General features: G+C 39.2%; 2 protein-coding genes across 3 annotated transcripts in view; both read right to left on the bottom strand.

Annotated features, from left to right (window-relative positions):
* Positions 1-17,060, bottom strand: part of ENTREP2 (endosomal transmembrane epsin interactor 2) — a 443,690-nt gene that overhangs the window by 110,376 nt on the left and 316,254 nt on the right. For both annotated transcript variants that reach the window (XM_061181694.1, XM_061181695.1), the window contains exon 3: positions 10,886-10,996. In XM_061181694.1, coding sequence (XP_061037677.1) covers positions 10,886-10,996 — 111 coding nt within the window. The remainder of the gene's footprint in view (positions 1-10,885; positions 10,997-17,060) is intronic.
* Positions 13,127-14,740, bottom strand: NSMCE3 (NSE3 homolog, SMC5-SMC6 complex component). The gene has a single exon (XM_061181693.1). It carries the CDS (start codon positions 14,587-14,589, stop codon positions 13,750-13,752), a length of 840 nt encoding a protein of 279 aa, XP_061037676.1. The 5' UTR covers positions 14,590-14,740; the 3' UTR covers positions 13,127-13,749.

Raw genomic sequence — 17,060 nt, 5'->3', positions numbered from 1 at the left:
CTGTGCTATGTCACTGCTTTCTTGGAGACCACAGAGCAATGTGGAAATACCTTGCTTGTCCTGTGGAAGTGGGCCCTAAGGGGAGCTGTGTGCTGGCATGCAGGCCTTGGGTCTCTGTGAAAACAAAGATGCTCTAAAAACACCTGTTTGAAAACAGGCTTTGGCCTTGTGTCAGGTGCTCCCCAGGCACCTCTTCAGTGAGAGCAGGGCAGCCGCGGTGGATGACAGGCAGATGGAGCTGCTGGGCCTTCTCCCTGCTGCGTCTCCTATCGTGTGTCCTTCTATGAAGCTCAGCCAGGGATTAGGTTAAAAGCCTAATGCTAAGTACGTCAGACAGAGAAAGACAAATACTGTATGATTTCACTTACATGTGGAATCTATAAAACAAAACAAATGAACAAACATAAAACAAAAACAGAGTTATAGATACAGAGAACAAACAGGTGGTTCCCAGAGGCGAGGGGATGGGGGTACGAGAGAGATGAAGAGGTACAAACTTCCAGTTGCAAAATACATGAGCCATGGGTATGAAATGTACAGTATGGGGAATACAGTCAATAATTATGTAATATCTTTGTATGGTGACAGATCGTAACTAGACTTATCTTGGTGATCATTTTTGAATGTATAGAAATATCAAATCACTGTGTTGTGTAACAGGAACTAACACAGTGTTGTAGGTCAATTATACCTTGAAAACAAACAAACTCATAGAAAAAGAGATCAGATTTTACAGAGGCGGGGGTGCGGGGAGGGGGAATCGGATGAAGGTGGTCAAAGGGTATAAACTTCCAGTTATGAGATAAATGTAATGTACAATATGATACAAATAAATAACACTGCTGTACGTTGTATACGAAAGTTGTTAAGACAGTAAATCCAAAGAGTCCTCATCACAAGGAAAAACATTTTTTTCTATCCTTTAAATTTTGTATCTATATGAGATGATGGATGTTCACGAAACTTATTGTGATGATCATTTCATGATGTAAGTCAAACTGTTATGCTGTATGGGGAAAGAAGCTAAAAAAAGAGTTGATATGTGTATATGTATAACTGATTCACTTTGCTGTACAGCAGAAACTAACACAACATTGTAAATCAATACTCCAAAGAAAAATTTTTTAAAAATCGTTATGCTGTACGCCTGGGTACGCTGCTGTATGTCAATTATATATATCTCAATAAAACTGGAAAAAAAAAGCTTATTGCATTACACAGTACTGAATGCCTATTGAAACCCATATCAATCAATGTAAAAAGTTAAGAAAAAGATACGCTCTATAAATATTCATAACGAAGGGAAAGAACCTTTATTTTCACAGCTTATGTGGCTGTCCACCTAGAAACTAAAAGATAATTTTGAAAAACTTCTGGAGTTAACAAAAAATTTCAGCATACAGAATGTACAAAAGTCAACAGCATTTTGGCTTCCGGAAAGATGGAGGAGATGTACTTTTCCCTATTCTTCTGAGTACAACTAAAAACACTGGACATTGTATATAAAACACACATTAAAGACGCCGAAAAGTAAAAAGAAGACAGACTGGTTATGGACCTCGGGACCCAGAGAAGGGCACAGTGGTGAGTTTCCCGAGTTTTTTGGTTTTGCTTCCTATATCCCAGACTTGGAGATGAAAACTCAGAGCCCCCCAGATTCCGTGGTGTTGAAGGAGGCCACGTGGGGAGCCTGGGCTTCCACCCACCCCCGGCAGTAAGGAGGCCCCCTCTGCTCCCAGGTAAGGTGGAAAGTCAGGGCTTTCAGCACTGCCTGGCGGTGATGAGGCCATCTCCCCACCCCATGTCAGTACAAGCCACTTGGGGAGCAGTAGGGTCTACCCTTCCCAGCCAGAGAGGTATCAGTGGAGGCTTTCTGGAGAGCTGGAACTCCCACCTCCACACAGGAGAAAATATTCAAGGTTTAGGGATAGGCAAAGAGTTCTTGGACTTGACACCAAAACCGTGATCCATAAAAGCATCAATTGATAAATAAGACTTCAAAATTTTTAAAATTTACCCTGCTGAAGACCCTATTAAGAGGATGAAAAGACAAACTACAGACTGGGATAAATATTTGCAAACCACATATTCAACAAAGGACTAGTATCTAGAATATAAAGAACTCTCAAACCTCAACAGAAAAAAAAAAAACGGAAAGAAAATAAGCAAAACACATGAACAGACATTTTACCAAAGAGGATATACAGATAGCAAAGAAGCACATGAAAAGATGTTTACCATCATTAGCTATCATGGAAACACAAATTAAAACTACAATAGAGCATCACTCTATGCTATGAGAATGACTAAAGTAAAAAAAAAGTGACAACAGCAAATGCTGATGAAGATGCGGAGAAACCGGATCGCTCGTACATCACTGGTGGGAATGCCAAAAGGTACGGACAACCTACAGAGCAGTTTGGCACCTACCATACAACCAGCAACTGCACTCCTGGGCATTCATCTCAAAGAACTGAAAATTGGTGTTCACACAGAAACCTGCACAGGAATGTTCATAGCAGCTTTATTCATAATAGTCAGAAGGTGGAATTCGTTTGGATGTCCTTCCACAGGTGAATGGTTAAACCGGTCCATCCAATCAGAGCAACACTGCTCCATGGAATAAACAGCGAGAAACTATCAGCATGTGCAACAGCCTGGATAAATCTCCAGAGAATCATGCTGAGTGAAAACAGCCAGTTCCAAAAGCCTACATATTGTACGATTCCACTTATATGACATTTTGGAAATAAAAAAAAAATAGAAATGGAGTGTTCTAGTGGACTAGTGATTGCCAGGCATTAAGGAGGGAGTGGGGGCAGAAAGGAAGTAACTGTGGCTATTAAAAAAGCAACAGGAGGGGCCTATAACGTGGTAGAAATGTTCTATGTCTTGACTGCATCACTGTCAATATCCCAGTAAGATACTGTACGATACTTCTGCAAGATGTTACCATTGGGGAAAACTGGGTAAAAGCTACATAGATTTCTCTGTATTATTTCTGTGTGTGAATCTACAGTTATCTCAAAATGAAAAGTTTAATTAAAAAATCAATAGCTTACCTACATTATAGCAATAACCAATTATAAAATAGAGTGAAGAAAACTACCACTGACATTAGCATCAAAAACTACAAACAAACTAGGAATTAGTAGAAGATGTTTAAGCACTGTATGAAAAAGGCTGGAAGACTTCCCTGAAGGCTGGAAGAGACATAACCTGGTCCTAAATCAAAAGACTTAATATGATAAAGATCTCAATTCTTTCCCAATTTACCTCTACATTCAATTCTGCTTCTATTAAAAATAACTCCACCTCATTGATGACCAGGGGGAGCAAATTAAAACATAGTGAGATGCAATTTTTCATCCTTCAGGTTGGCAAACATTTTCAATATTGGTGACATCTAATCTTGGCAAGGGTTGGACGTGCTCGTCTCCAGGGACCGCAGGCAGAAATGATCCTGAGTACAAACCTTTCTGGAAGGCAACAGCTGTCAACATTTTAATGCATTTACTCTTTGTGCCATCAATTCAACTTTTAGAAAGTATCCTTCATAGATAACACACAAACGTGTCCATAGATTTATTTATAAAACAATTAAATCCAGCATTATTTGTGACATAAGAAGAGACCACTTAAGGGCCCTGCAGTTGGGGACCTGTGAATTAGTGTGTAGAATTTGCATCCACAGAATATAATGCAGGAGTTAAAAGGATGGACTAGATCTGAGGCTATTTCTCTAATTTACATACAGAAATTTCCATAAGGGTACATGCTGACATGGGGGAGTTAAAAATTTTACACTTCTGTATTTTGGGAATTTTACAATGGATACATTTCTTTGGTACTTTAAGTTTTCAGATAAATAAAACAAATACATTTCTGGCCAAACTCATCAGGAAAGGAAAAGAAATATACAACAGTATGAAAACAAAAGAAATAAGAACATAATGTTACTATGGGTATTTTAAAAACAATTCAATGCATTACTTCATATTAAAATGTGAAAAGGTCAATACAAAGAAAAAATGTTAATTCTGACAATTGATATTGTCAAATGTGGCTCAAAAGCTGAGAAAGAAATAGAAAAAAATCTGGAAGAATAGAAATTTATGCCTAATAACTTTTTAAATAAAATAGTTCTAGGTCCAGAGAATGCCAAAAGGTACGGACAACTGGCATTTATGTGCCAGTATCCATCAAGGAACAGAAAATTCCTTAGATTGAAGTTTCTTAACTAATATTTATGAAATATGATAATCATGAAACAAAATAGGGTAGGAGGAAAATGAAAGCTACAAATTAACTGCATTTATGAATACAGATGAAAAATCACAAATAAATCAGAAGATAGCATCTGGTAATATTTTAAAAGACTGTGAATCAAGGATAGAACCAGAGTCTGCTTCAACTAAAGGCTGTTGATACCAAGCTAGCTTAAAAACAAAAATACAAACAAAACCCCTTTTTATTTCAAAAAACTTGAGGAAGGAAGAGTGGCAGCAAGAAGTCAACTCCATATTGAGTAGTTAGGGTCTCCTTGGCCACTGTCACAATATTCTCCAGTAAATTCATACATATAGGATATTCATATACTTATATATCCGAATGGTAACCATCAAGGCTTGGATGTTACTGCTGTCATATAATATAAAATTCCACATTCTTTCAGGTTTCAAACAACTTCAAAATTGAAGTGTAGTTTCCCTAGCCTATTCATCTCCAAAATAAAGTACAACCACAAGAAAGTCCTTTGTAGCCGGCTTGATTAAGGAAGCAGATATGGATCAATTGCAAGTTTTCCATGGGTATTTTTGGTTAGAATGTAGCTCTTTAATTCCCATGTGTGAGATATTCTATCCTGACTCCAAGAGACACATTAATCTCTGAGCAGAAAGTGGGAATAATTCAGTTCAACCCATATTATTTAATGCTTGCTGTGTCTAAGTCACATTAGGTATTTTAACGTGCAAAAAGTTTGTTTCTATGATAATTGTCACTCAGAGACACACATTATTTAACTTGAGGAAAGTAACAGAATATGTCTACCAAAATGTGTATTATATGGGATTCAGGTATCTAAATTTTCAGAAGGTAAAAATGATGATCAGAGAGGAAATTCCAGATTATTCAAAAATAATTTTAAAAGTTACATTATTTACTTTTAGAGGGCACACAGGGATTAGTTTTCATGACCTATTTCTATTTCCCTAATTGTATGCCTATTATGGTTTTCATATTTTTTTTTTTTTGTCATTTTCTACATTTGTTTCAAATGAATTTCTTCATAGAACTTAAAAACCACATAAAATTTAGTTTTATACTATGTGAAATTAGGCATAAGCCAAGTTCATTTTCACTGAGAAGAAGATATGTAATAGGGAAGAACAAACCTGACTCATTCGATCTATTCCTTTAGCTCTAACCCTTGTGCTCTGTTGCCTGTACTTAGTCATGCTGGCTCTGCACCTTTTGTAAAAGAATGTTGCCTATAGCCTGAAATATACAGGAGAGTCTATTCTCAGGACTCTGACCTTTAAGAGTCCATTCATATAGGGATAAAAAGTTGCAGAACAGAGAATAACATTTGTCTTGTTGGAGGTTTACAGGAACATTGTGACCTGACCTAAGTGGACAGCTGCAAGAACAAAGGATTCCTGCACCAAGAAGTCTGCAACCTCGCCCTTCCCTCACCTTGCCTTTAAAAATGCTTTGCTGAAACCCTTCCGGAAGTTCGGGGATTTGGGGGGTACAAGCCACCCGGCTCTTTGCTTGGCCCTGCAATAAACCTTTCTCTGCTCCAAACTCTGATGTTTCAGTTTGTTTGGCCTCACTGTGTGTCAGGCACATGAACATGCGTTCAAGTAACAGATATACATTCAAAAAGTTTTTATACAAAATTTTTTTAACTATAGAGATTTCCTTCCAGTTATGTTCCACGTAGCTTAATCCTGAGACTCTATCAATATAATCTACCACACCAATAGATCAAAGTAAAAATATATGTAAACTTAACAGATCTCAAAAAACCTCTTCGATATTTAACCTCCATTTTATTTTGTAAGACTATCAGTAAAATATGAATCATATCACCTTAACTTTATCACTTTAACATGACAAAATAGCTATCTGAAACCATCTCTCAGCATCATGCCTGACAGTGAATCGTTAGGGGTTTCTAGTTAAACTCAGGAACAGAAAGTGGATGATGAAATACCATTAATATCTAATGGTATTTTGATAGTTTTAGTCAAAGCAACTAGACAGGACAACAAGATATACAAATACTGTAAAGCAGGAGACAATTTAATCATTTCTTTTGACAAACTATGGGATCAAAGATTGAATCTGTACATTTAGTGGCATGTACAGTTAAATGTAAATAATAAAAAAATTCCTGGGAGTCTTATATACTATTTGTAGCCTCTTACAATGTAAAAGAGTAATTTAAAAAATGCACTCACCAGAGCAAGAAGATATTTAAAATACATAGCACTAAACTTAAAAAGAAATATGGAAACAATGTACATGCCTTAATTAAGAATACCTTATTGCTAAAAAATGCTAACCATCACCTGAGTCCTCAGAAAGTCATAACCTTTTTGCTGGTGGAGGGTTTGAAATATTGTGAGAATTACCAAAATGTGACAAAGAAACACAAAGTGAGCAAATCCTGTTGGAAAAGTGGTGCTGATAATAAAGTATTATGAAAAAGACTGGGGGAAAAAAAAAGAAATATGGAAGGTCCATGTGTACATTTTCAAAAAATAAAAGTTTTATGATATTTATAGCAAAATAAATGTCAGATCTATGAAATATATAGATATGAAACCCTAAAATACTGGGGAAAACTGGGAAAATTATTTATAGAGTGGGAAAATCTTTTCTAGGCAAAACATATAAGCCAGAAGCATAAGGGTAAAACTGTAAAGATGGACAAAATCAATTTGAGTATACAAAATTTCAGCACAGAAAGAATACTATTAAAAAAGTCAAAAAATGAATAACAAACTATGAAAAATATATATCTGCAACACATACAATGATGGTCAATCTCCTTAATATAGGAAATGCATTTATAAATAAGTTATGAAAAATAACCTAACAGAAAAATAGGCAACAAACATAAATTGGCAATTAGCAGTTAAAGAAATATAAATAACTTATAAACAAATGTAAAAGATGATCAGTTTCACTTTTAATTACAGAAATGTAAATTACATAATAAGAGCTTACATTTTCATCAGATTGACAAAGACAAAGTAATTCTGATGACACACAAAAGTTTGTGTGGGTTTGGGCAAACGGGCACAGTCATACACTATTGGCAAAACTCTGGTGCCCCATCTTTGAAGGGAAATTTAGGAACAACATCCTAAATGTAAAGTGCACACTTATGCTTTCACTGAAAGGACGCTCTTAGTAATTTCTTCTCGAGATCTATTTGCACGTTCCTCTCTTGTTTGCCCCAATACCCTCCTCACTTGGACCAGCTGCCACAGCAGGAGCAAAAGCCACTCAGTATTTGTTGAGTTATGAATGTGCACAAAGGGTCATCTTCTCTGCCATGTTTATTTTAGCAAAAGACTAGAAACATCTCTAACTGATCCTTCATTAAGTGGTGGTTAAACAAATCATCATCCATCCATCCGTCCGTCTGTCTGTCCATCCATCCATCCATCCGTCCATCCATCCATCTGCCCAGGGCTCTCTATTTAACAGCTGGAAAGGGCTCCAAGGGGTGATGTACAAATGTCACCAAGCTACAGGGTTGGCTGACAAAAGGGATGTGAATAACGGTAGGTAGAAGAGACATGTGTGTAAGAATGGTAACACAACACTAATATGCACAGAAAATATCTGGCTACCAAAATCTTTCTGAAGGGGATGCTAGGAGTGTGGAATTGAAAAGAGACCTCATAATTATAATAATTTATATATAATAAATTATATATAATAAAAATTAGTTAAGGAAAAAGACACACAGATATGGAAATGTACTAGATACACTAAAGAAAAACAAAAACTGCACTGAAGGATTTATAAAAATAATTTGGATAAAACCAAAGCATGCCCGGAAGGGAAAACATGATGTTGTGAACGTGTCCATTCTCCACCAAATTAATCTATAATTTTAATATGATTCCAATTCAAATTTCAAATTGATTCCTTTGAGTCTTGAAAAAAATTTTCAAAACTCATCTGGAAGACTAAACTTTTAAAAACAGGCAAGAACTTTTTTAAGAAGTAGATTAAAGTCTGGGATGGGGGTGGGGTAGGGCTTGCCCTACCAGTTATAAAAATATAGAGTTAAGGTAATAAAAGTGGTGCTGTTCTGTGTATAGCACAGGGGATACAGCCAATATTTTATAATAACTGCAAATGGAGTAAAATCTGTAAAAACACTGAATCATTATGTTGTATAGCTGAAACTAATATAATATTGTAAATCAACTATACTTCAATTTCTTAAAAGGTAGTATTGTTCTGGAATATGAATAAACAGACATGGGAATGGGACAGAATGAAAAGTCCAGAGATAGGCAAATAGTCACATCTGTATGTGTGTGTGCATACCTATGATAATGCTGTCAGAGTAGATACCGGCTCTCTTTTTGACTATCCAGCATACACTCCTGCCTTCCTTCCCTCAACCCTTCCTAACAGTACCTTAGTTTGGGGGATTATCTCTTGGATTCCACTGGTGGGACAGCTAAGCAGATTTTTTCTTACCCTGGCCAATCAAAATGCTCCCTCGCTGGACTCTGACTCTAGGGCCAACGGACAAAGAGGTTAAGAACCACGGGAATTGTTCACTCCTGCAGAACTGCATCTTGAGGAGTTCAGGGTTCCCGCTGCAGACCCCCACTCTGAGTCAGGCTTTTGCAGCCACAGAAGCTCTTTTGGAACCAGCCAGTTTCCAGGCTTAATCTCTAACCCCTTGGATATTCAATAGGTCCCACCATCTCTCTAATAAATGGCCTTTGGCTTTGTCAGTTTTTGTAACTTGCTACCAAAGGACTCAATGTTCAGGTGGCTTTTCATATCATCAGGGAAATATTAGGTTACTCAGGAAATACTTTTAGGAAAGCTAGCTACCCATTTTAGAGGAAAAGGTTAAATTCATCAAATAAATTCCAGGATATTAAAGAGTTAATTATAAAAAAAATAAAAGCACACCAGGGGAAATTATTGGGGTAACATGATCTTAGGAAGGAAAAGGTCTTTTTATTCGTTCCAAGGTAAGACCACAAAGGAAAACTTTAACAGCTTTGAATACACAAAAATTAAAAATTTTTCTATGTGAAAAAATAAAATTAAAGGGCAAGTAACAATCCAGAAATATATCTGACCATATAAGCTGCAGGACTTAAAACCAGAATATATAAAGAGCTCTTGCAAATAAATAACTGTTAAATCTAAAAATGGGTAAAGGTCCCAGTCAAATCACAGAAGAAAAAGAAATATAAACGGTGCATATATAAATATATAAAATATATGTTATATGTAAATATAAAATTGCATATAATTATATAATTACATCTTTCCCATCCTTTCATGCAGCATACAGTATAGGGAAACAGGGTCTGAGATTAATACCAGGAGAAGTCAACCTTTCAAGACTGGGCACTCGCCTTTCTTTTGGATCTGGACCTCCAGGCACTGTCATTTCTTGTCACCCCAGTCACTGTCTTGGAAAATTGGAATCAGAGAAAAAAATGGCTAATCCTGTGTAGGTTGCCAGATTTTACCATATTCACCACATTTAGTACTTAGGAAAAGAGAGGCTACCAAGTTACGAACAGAAGTTAGCAAGTCGCCCTTTCTGATGGTGATGGGGCTCCAGGTTGTGTCAGTTCTTGGTAGTCCTGGGGAAATACTGCACTACAGCGAGGATACTCTGTGTACATCATATTGGAATGAAATATGATCAGTGTGAGCTCGCCCACACTGAAGAGAAAATAACAAGACTAAGCTCTCAGTTTTGGGGACTCAGTAGGTGCTTCAGCACTCAGCCTGCACCTTACACTAGACTTGCTGGCCTTGGTAGATGAGGAATGTAAAGGGCAGCAGCTCCCCTTTGAACCCGATGGCATGGCCGCTAGAAATGTAGGCACTGCCCTGCTACAGAAAAGCTTCGGGTAGTTCAGCATAGCCCCTGACCTCTCAGAAATCATGGCCACAGGTTGGCAAGTACATGGGCAGCTATGAGGGGCATGGCTCTAAAGGGTAGCCTTGTGCCTTCTCTAAGTTAAAGAAAAAAACGCCAGCACCCCCATACCCAGCAGCCAGGGTCACATCAGGGGTCACACTGCACCTGTACTAAATGTCATGGGACGCACTCTGATTTCTGCACCAGCCACACGCATATGTTACCGAAGCAGGAGCCAAGTTATGATAAGGAATGATGGTTACATTCAACAAACCAAAATGACCCCCTACCATGTCCATAGCACACCATCTACGGTTTTCCTAGATTGAAAAGATAGTTCTCTTTTTTAACTGAAAAATGAGAACTAAATTGTTTGGATGCACTCATTATCAAGCTTATATGTATCTCGGCACTTAAAATCGACTTATAAAATTGATTTTTAAAAATTCAGTGGAGACAAAAATCAATGCTACAAATATTAAAATAAAATCGTTACTAAAGACATTTATTTTAAAATAGCATTACACTAATATACTATTAGTAACTGACTTATGAGTAGAACCAGTTTTAATTTGGGAGAATTTTTAAAAATGAATCAACGTTAATTCCTTAAACAACGCTAAAACATCAGAATAAATCCAAGGATACAATAAAATTATTTTTGAAATCACTTTCATTCAAAATCAAAGCCTATGGCCTTTATCAAAAGGTCTGCATTTCATTACTCACCAACTGACAGCCTTCTAGGGAGTTGACTAGCTGAGCGTTCTGACAGGAGAGAATTGAACCAGCCAAATTCAGCATTACACATACTGCAGAGAGCAGCATGAAAAAGGTTATCTGGAAACAAACCAAACAAGAAATTGATTATTCACTTGGAGAGACTCGAAGGAAAAATTATTTGGCTTTCAAAAAGCTTTCAGATGATCCAGTAATTACATGAATAACATTTCTATGTTTTCAAGGAAAGTATTATTTATTAAAATTTCAAATTCATATTACCTTAAATCAAATAAAAAAGGTAAAGTCTCTGAAAAGCCATAGCCAGCAGCCATGATTTTATTTGAAATATATTGTAAAATATTTTAGAAGCTAAACTTTAAACTACTATGCATTCTACAGTCTCAAAATAATGTTATATAGTCTCAGAAATAACAAGTAATAAATTACTAAAAAAAATCAAGTGAAAGAAGTTTATTAGAATGCCTTTATTTCTTTTTTGTTATGGAAAATTTCATACATATGCAAAACCAGAGAAAACAGTGTAACAACGCCCCACATACCCATCTCCCAGCCTGTAAATGTACTCCATATTTATTGAAAAAAATCTGCATGTAAGTGGACCATGCAGTTCAAATCTGTGTTGTTCAAGGGTCAACTGTATATATTATTCATATATTAAACATTATATTGTATTAACTAGACAATGGCACAATAGCCACAAACTCTTGACACCTCTGGGAAGGGTGAAAAGAAACAAGGGCTTGATCTGGTCTGTAATGTTTTCTACTTTAAAATTTGAAACAAAATGGTAATCCACTGATGGTAAATTGTTACCATCTCTACAAGAAAAGTGTGGGGAAAACGTGCCTCAGGTATAACTGACACTGCATAGTGCGTAATGATATTTTCCGCCCCGTACAGATGAAAATCCCAGCATTAGAACACCCCAGAGGGCAAAGCGGTCATTGAGTAAGCAGAATGCTTAGCCAGAAGGTAATTCATCCACTGAAATAAATGCAAACCAAGAAGAAATGCTTTTAAGGACCAACTATATTCACTGATAAAATAAATGCAAATTCCAGTTCAACAGAATAAAGTAAAACCGTCATCTAACCCATTGCTCCACACCACCACATACCCACCAGATTCTTCTAGATGACTCTAGTCCAGGGTTGATCAATCCACATTTTTCTTTTTTTAAGTATTTACCTCATTTCATGGTTAATTTGCAGTACCTTCCCCCCAAACAATCATACTTATTCACCCGCTTAATAATTATCTGTTGAACCTCTGTATATAAACCGCATTTTGCCAGAGGCTACGGAGAGATACAATGAAAGGCCACTGTACCAGCTTTTCTTCAGGCTCATTTAATCCATACAACAAACTATGATATAGTTATTGTTTTTCTCATTTTACACATAAAGAAATTGAGATTGAGAGAGCTTAAAACCCATGCCAAATCACCATGTTGCCACAGCATGAGCCCTAATTTGAATTCAGTCTGTCAGACAACCTTGAAACCCCATACGCTATTCACTACACTACAGAGACCTCTCCAAGCTGGGGTAGATCTTACTTTCTGCTCTTACTGTTTACGTGGGCTCTACTCACCATATACCATGAGTTATGTTTTTCCATAAAACCATACAACAGAGTCAGACTAGAAGAATACTGTCATATTTTTGAACCAGTAATTCCAATTCGAGGAATGATTTAGAACAAGATAATGAAAGAAAACCTTAAAAAAATTTTTTTAACTGCTCCAGACCAAGAATAAACAAATTTAAACAAATTTTAAGGAACAAAGTAACAACTAAAATCCCCCACAGCCCCGGACTGTGACAAGATCTCTAGGTATACTTCCTTATCTAATTATCACACTACCACACACAATAACATGCATCATCAACACATTTTACAGGTGAGGAAAGGTCTGTATACAACCTAACCTGCTTAAATTCCTACAGCCAGTTATGCAGAGGGAGGCTCTGAACCCACGTAGTCTGATTCACAAGTAGGTATGGTTAATCATTAACACTTTTCTGTGACCCACAGAAAGAAATGTATTTTACATCATGATCCAATATGCACACACACATAAAAATAGAGTAACTTCCACAAAACACTATTTACCTGAATGATACGTGGTAAACATTAGTTTTCTTTTTCTGTTAAGATGCTGTTTTTCAGTCATGAAATCTTCTCATGACTTACGGTTAAAATAAGTGCACAACGCTTACCTGCTTCAAAAATACAGTGTTTATTATAACTATAGTAGCAAAAAAACAAAACAAAAAAAAAACAGACAAAAAAGGAACTAAATGGTCAGCCACACAAAAAATTATCTGGAGAAAATACAATGCATACATTGCTTAGAATGACTCATAACACTTATACACATGGAAAATATATTTTTAAAATAGCTGTGCTAAGATAAATAGAGATATAGGCAGTTTCATTTTAGTTTCCAATTTATAGACTTTTATTTCTCCTTACAGAGTTGGGTAGTCCAGAGGCCAGACAAGAGCCACTTCGCTTTATTTCCTTGGCATGAAAGCAACTTATTGACGTGTTTTCTTTTAAATGTCTATTTCCATGACATGGTACAAAACTTTCCAATTCGCTTTATAAAGCTAGCAAGATTTTTATACCAATAAAAAAAAATACAGACAGTAAGACAAACCAAAAGAAATCATCCCCTAATATTTTTATAGATGAAAATTCGGAATCAAAGTGACTTATAATATCACAAGAAGAAAAGATTGCAAACACATCCTAAAACTACTACACACATTTAAGGGTTACAGCAAGATGCTTCCTCCCACCCCCAGCCCTTCCCCGGGGTCTCTCCGAGTCTGTCTCAGGTCTCAAGAGGAAGGGGCTGGGGTTGGGGCCGCAACCCCGGTCTGGGGTCTGGCCCTGGTCTCCTCCTCCGCCAAAGCCTCACAGTACTGCGCCGGCCAGTCCTTGGGATCCTGATTGTGGACTTTGGCCACGAACTTGAGCACCTTCATCTTGCTGGTCTCCAGGTTGGTGCGCGGGCCCCACTGGAGCTCGTAATCCACGGGGTCCGTGTGCGGGATGCGCCGGTATTCCAAGTACCGCTGCCGCACGAAGTCCTCGGTGATGAGCTTCTTCGGGTCCCCGAAGATGAGGTGCTTCTTGGTGGGGTGCACCCCGAGGCGCCGCAGGAAGTCCCAGACCTCGGTCTCTTTGATGCTGTTGCCTTTCATGAAGATGAGCCCCAGCACGATCATGAGCAGCCCGGTGGTGGGCGTGCCCTGGTCGCCGCGCATCTCCGCGTCCTCCTCCACCGGCTCCAGCGTGTTGACCAGGATGTAGGTGTTGCTCCGGGGCTCCAGCTCCACCAGCCGGTACCCGAACACGTACTCCAGACGCTCGGCCGCCCGCCGCAGCAGCTCGGGGAGCACGTCCTTGTAGTCCCCAACCACGTGCCGCAGGATGTCGGTGCGACGGATCGGGATCTTCCTCTGGTCCTTGATCAGCAGGAACTGCACCAGCTCCGCCACCTTCAGCTCCAGCTGCTTCTGCGACCGCGGCCCCGGCGCTGGGGGAGCCTCGGCCCGCCGGCCGCCCTGCGACGCGGCGCCGCCCGGCCCGCGGGACGTGCTCGGGGCCTCCTCGCCGCCGCCGCCCCGCTCGGCCTGGGCGCCGGCGCGGCCCCGGCTCTTCGGCTTTAACGACATGTCGCGGCGGCAGGACCCGCGCGAAGCGGACACCCCGTAACTAGCGGCTGCGGGGATTGGGGGTCTGCGCGCAGCTCCTCCTGGCGGCCCTGGGCGGGGACGGAGGGGGCGCGGTTGCGTCACGGAGGCTGCGCGCTGCGTCAGGGGGCTGCGCGGTTGCGTCACGGAGGCTGCGCGCTACGTCATCGAGGCTGCGCCGTGTCTGGGGGTCGGTCTGCCTCGGCCGGCGGTCGCGCGGTGGCGGCGTCTCCGCGCAACCCTGCTGGTCCCAGCCGTGTGTTTTATTAGAATTAAGTGTCGTCCTTACCAAACCCTGAAGATAGAGAACAGGAAGCAAAGGTCCTGAGCGAGTGTGCGGCTCACCTTAGACCGCACAGCTCAGGCCAGATCCGTAGAAAGTGAGTGTCGAGAGCTCTGAAATCGGGACTGTTTGTAGGTGGAGGAGACTCCCAGGAAGAATGTGGGAGAAAAATAAGGCGAAGAGCGTGGAAGGGAAGTAAAAGCATTTCTTTCCGCACAAAACTGGGCATAAAAAGGATAAAAGACCCTGAGGACTAGTTTGCCGTCGCCAGTCCCCCCCTAACCATTTCCCACCAGTTACTTTCTCTAAAGCCCCTGAGTCTGTTCAGAAAGAATGGTAAAGGCAGCCTTGCCTCGCAAGCAGGGCTTTCCCCATCTTTTCACCATTTTAGCATTGATATTCTGTGCATAATAAACTCCAGGCGGACAGCTGCGTCAAAGCCATCCCAGAAAGCACATTTTAGTTAGGTCCGGTGAGTTTATCTTTTGGAAAGCACATGCTCATGGAAATTGCCTGGGCCCACACACCACAATTTTAGCAGAAATGGCTAAGAGAACGCTACCAACAGAGAAACGTGCTTTCTCAAGAGATTACCGTTTAATTTTGGGCATCCCTGATCAAGAATTGCAATAATGTGAATCTCTTAAATGTCTTAATATATCACCCTTAGGACTCAATGAGAAAGAAAAGAGAACCCAAAGGTATCATCCCTCATAATCTGTGACGTGCACTTTATATAAATATATATGTATTTTAAAATTGTGCAAGTCTAATAGCCAATGTGAGTCATTCCATTAACTCATACCATTTGCAGTCTGCTGCCATTACTTCCACAGAGCTCAGCAAATGGGTTCCTTTTCTATTAACTGACTTGCAAAGAAGAAACTGAATTTACCTCTTTTTTAAAAAAATTTATTTTATTTACTTATTTTTGGCTACGTTGGGTCGTCGATGCGGTGCACGCGCATTCTCTAGTTGCGGTGAGAGGAGGCCACTCTTCATTGTGGTGCGCGGGCTTCTCACTGTGGTGGCTTCTCGTTGAGGAGCACGGGCTCTAGGTGCGTGGGCTTAAGTAGTTGTGGCACGTGGGCTCAGTAGTTGTGGCTCGTGGGCTCTAGAGCGCAGGCTCAGTAGTTGTGGTGCACGGGCTTAGTTGCTCCACAGCATGTGGGATCTTCCCAAACCGGGGCTCAAACCCGTGTCCCCTGCATTGGCAGGAGGATTCTTAACCATTGCGCCACCAGGGAAGCCCCCTCTTTGTCTTTTTAAAGCTACCAGAAAGTGGGTAAACTCTTTAAAGAACCAAATCAAATTGAGTTCCTCTTTAATGCAAATATATTCAAAGGAAAGCAATTCAAAACACATTATTTGAATACTAACATCAAAACACAACCTTATTAAAATTTCATTAAATGTCAGTAGCATAAAATTTTTGTTGTAATTCACTATGAAAATGCAATCTGATAATGGCGCTGGAAAAGAACTAGTAAATGTAAAATGATATTCCGTGTTGTGATGCAAGAATGCTAAATTCTGGTAAACTATGAGTAATAACTTTCTGTTCCACACAAGATCTAACAATATATCCTCAAGCATCAATCTTAATGGCAGAAGCCTGCTAAGGAAAACAAATATATCATCAAGGCACTCATTTTTTTTTCCACGAAGAGAAAATCCATCTGCTTCAGTTTCCTTGCAAATTAAAATTTAAACTCAAGTTCAAAGAAACCTCCGACAATTGAGAATTCAGCAAAAGGTCCCTTCAGAAGGATCAATTGTACCCTGAATTTAAAAAAAAAAATCAGCAACCAAGAGATAACAGAGAAATGGGAAATAAGATGTAAGCCATTGTCAACAGCTGGGCTATTTTTTTTAGTGTTTTTTCTTGTTACCAAGTTAGTTCCACAGGTCTAGTGATCCCTGTGACTGTGTGAAAATCAGCAGTGTCCATCACCAGCATTTTTACCCAGATAGCATCTTTACCCATTTTCTTTCACTCAAAATGGGTGAAAGAAAAATACCAGTTTTAAGTCTTAAAACACCTCTACACTGTGTCCAAAAGAATGCAGGTGGGAAAATACAGATGTAAAATGATAGGATTAGAATGAAGTTTTAGGCATTGCATGGAGAAGTCACCCAGGCCCACATTCCACCTCAGATTGACACAGAA

Source organism: Eubalaena glacialis, chromosome 2 (assembly GCF_028564815.1).
Source record: "Eubalaena glacialis isolate mEubGla1 chromosome 2, mEubGla1.1.hap2.+ XY, whole genome shotgun sequence".
NCBI classification, from domain to species: domain Eukaryota; kingdom Metazoa; phylum Chordata; class Mammalia; order Artiodactyla; family Balaenidae; genus Eubalaena; species Eubalaena glacialis.
Note: the sequence above shows the minus strand (reverse complement) of the source record. Positions and strands in the feature narration are given on the sequence as shown.

Coding starts and splice junctions, on each gene's coding strand:
- NSMCE3 (XM_061181693.1), bottom strand. CDS start 14,589: ATGTCGTTAAAGCCGAAGAGCCGGGGCCGCGCCGGCGCCCAGGCCGAG.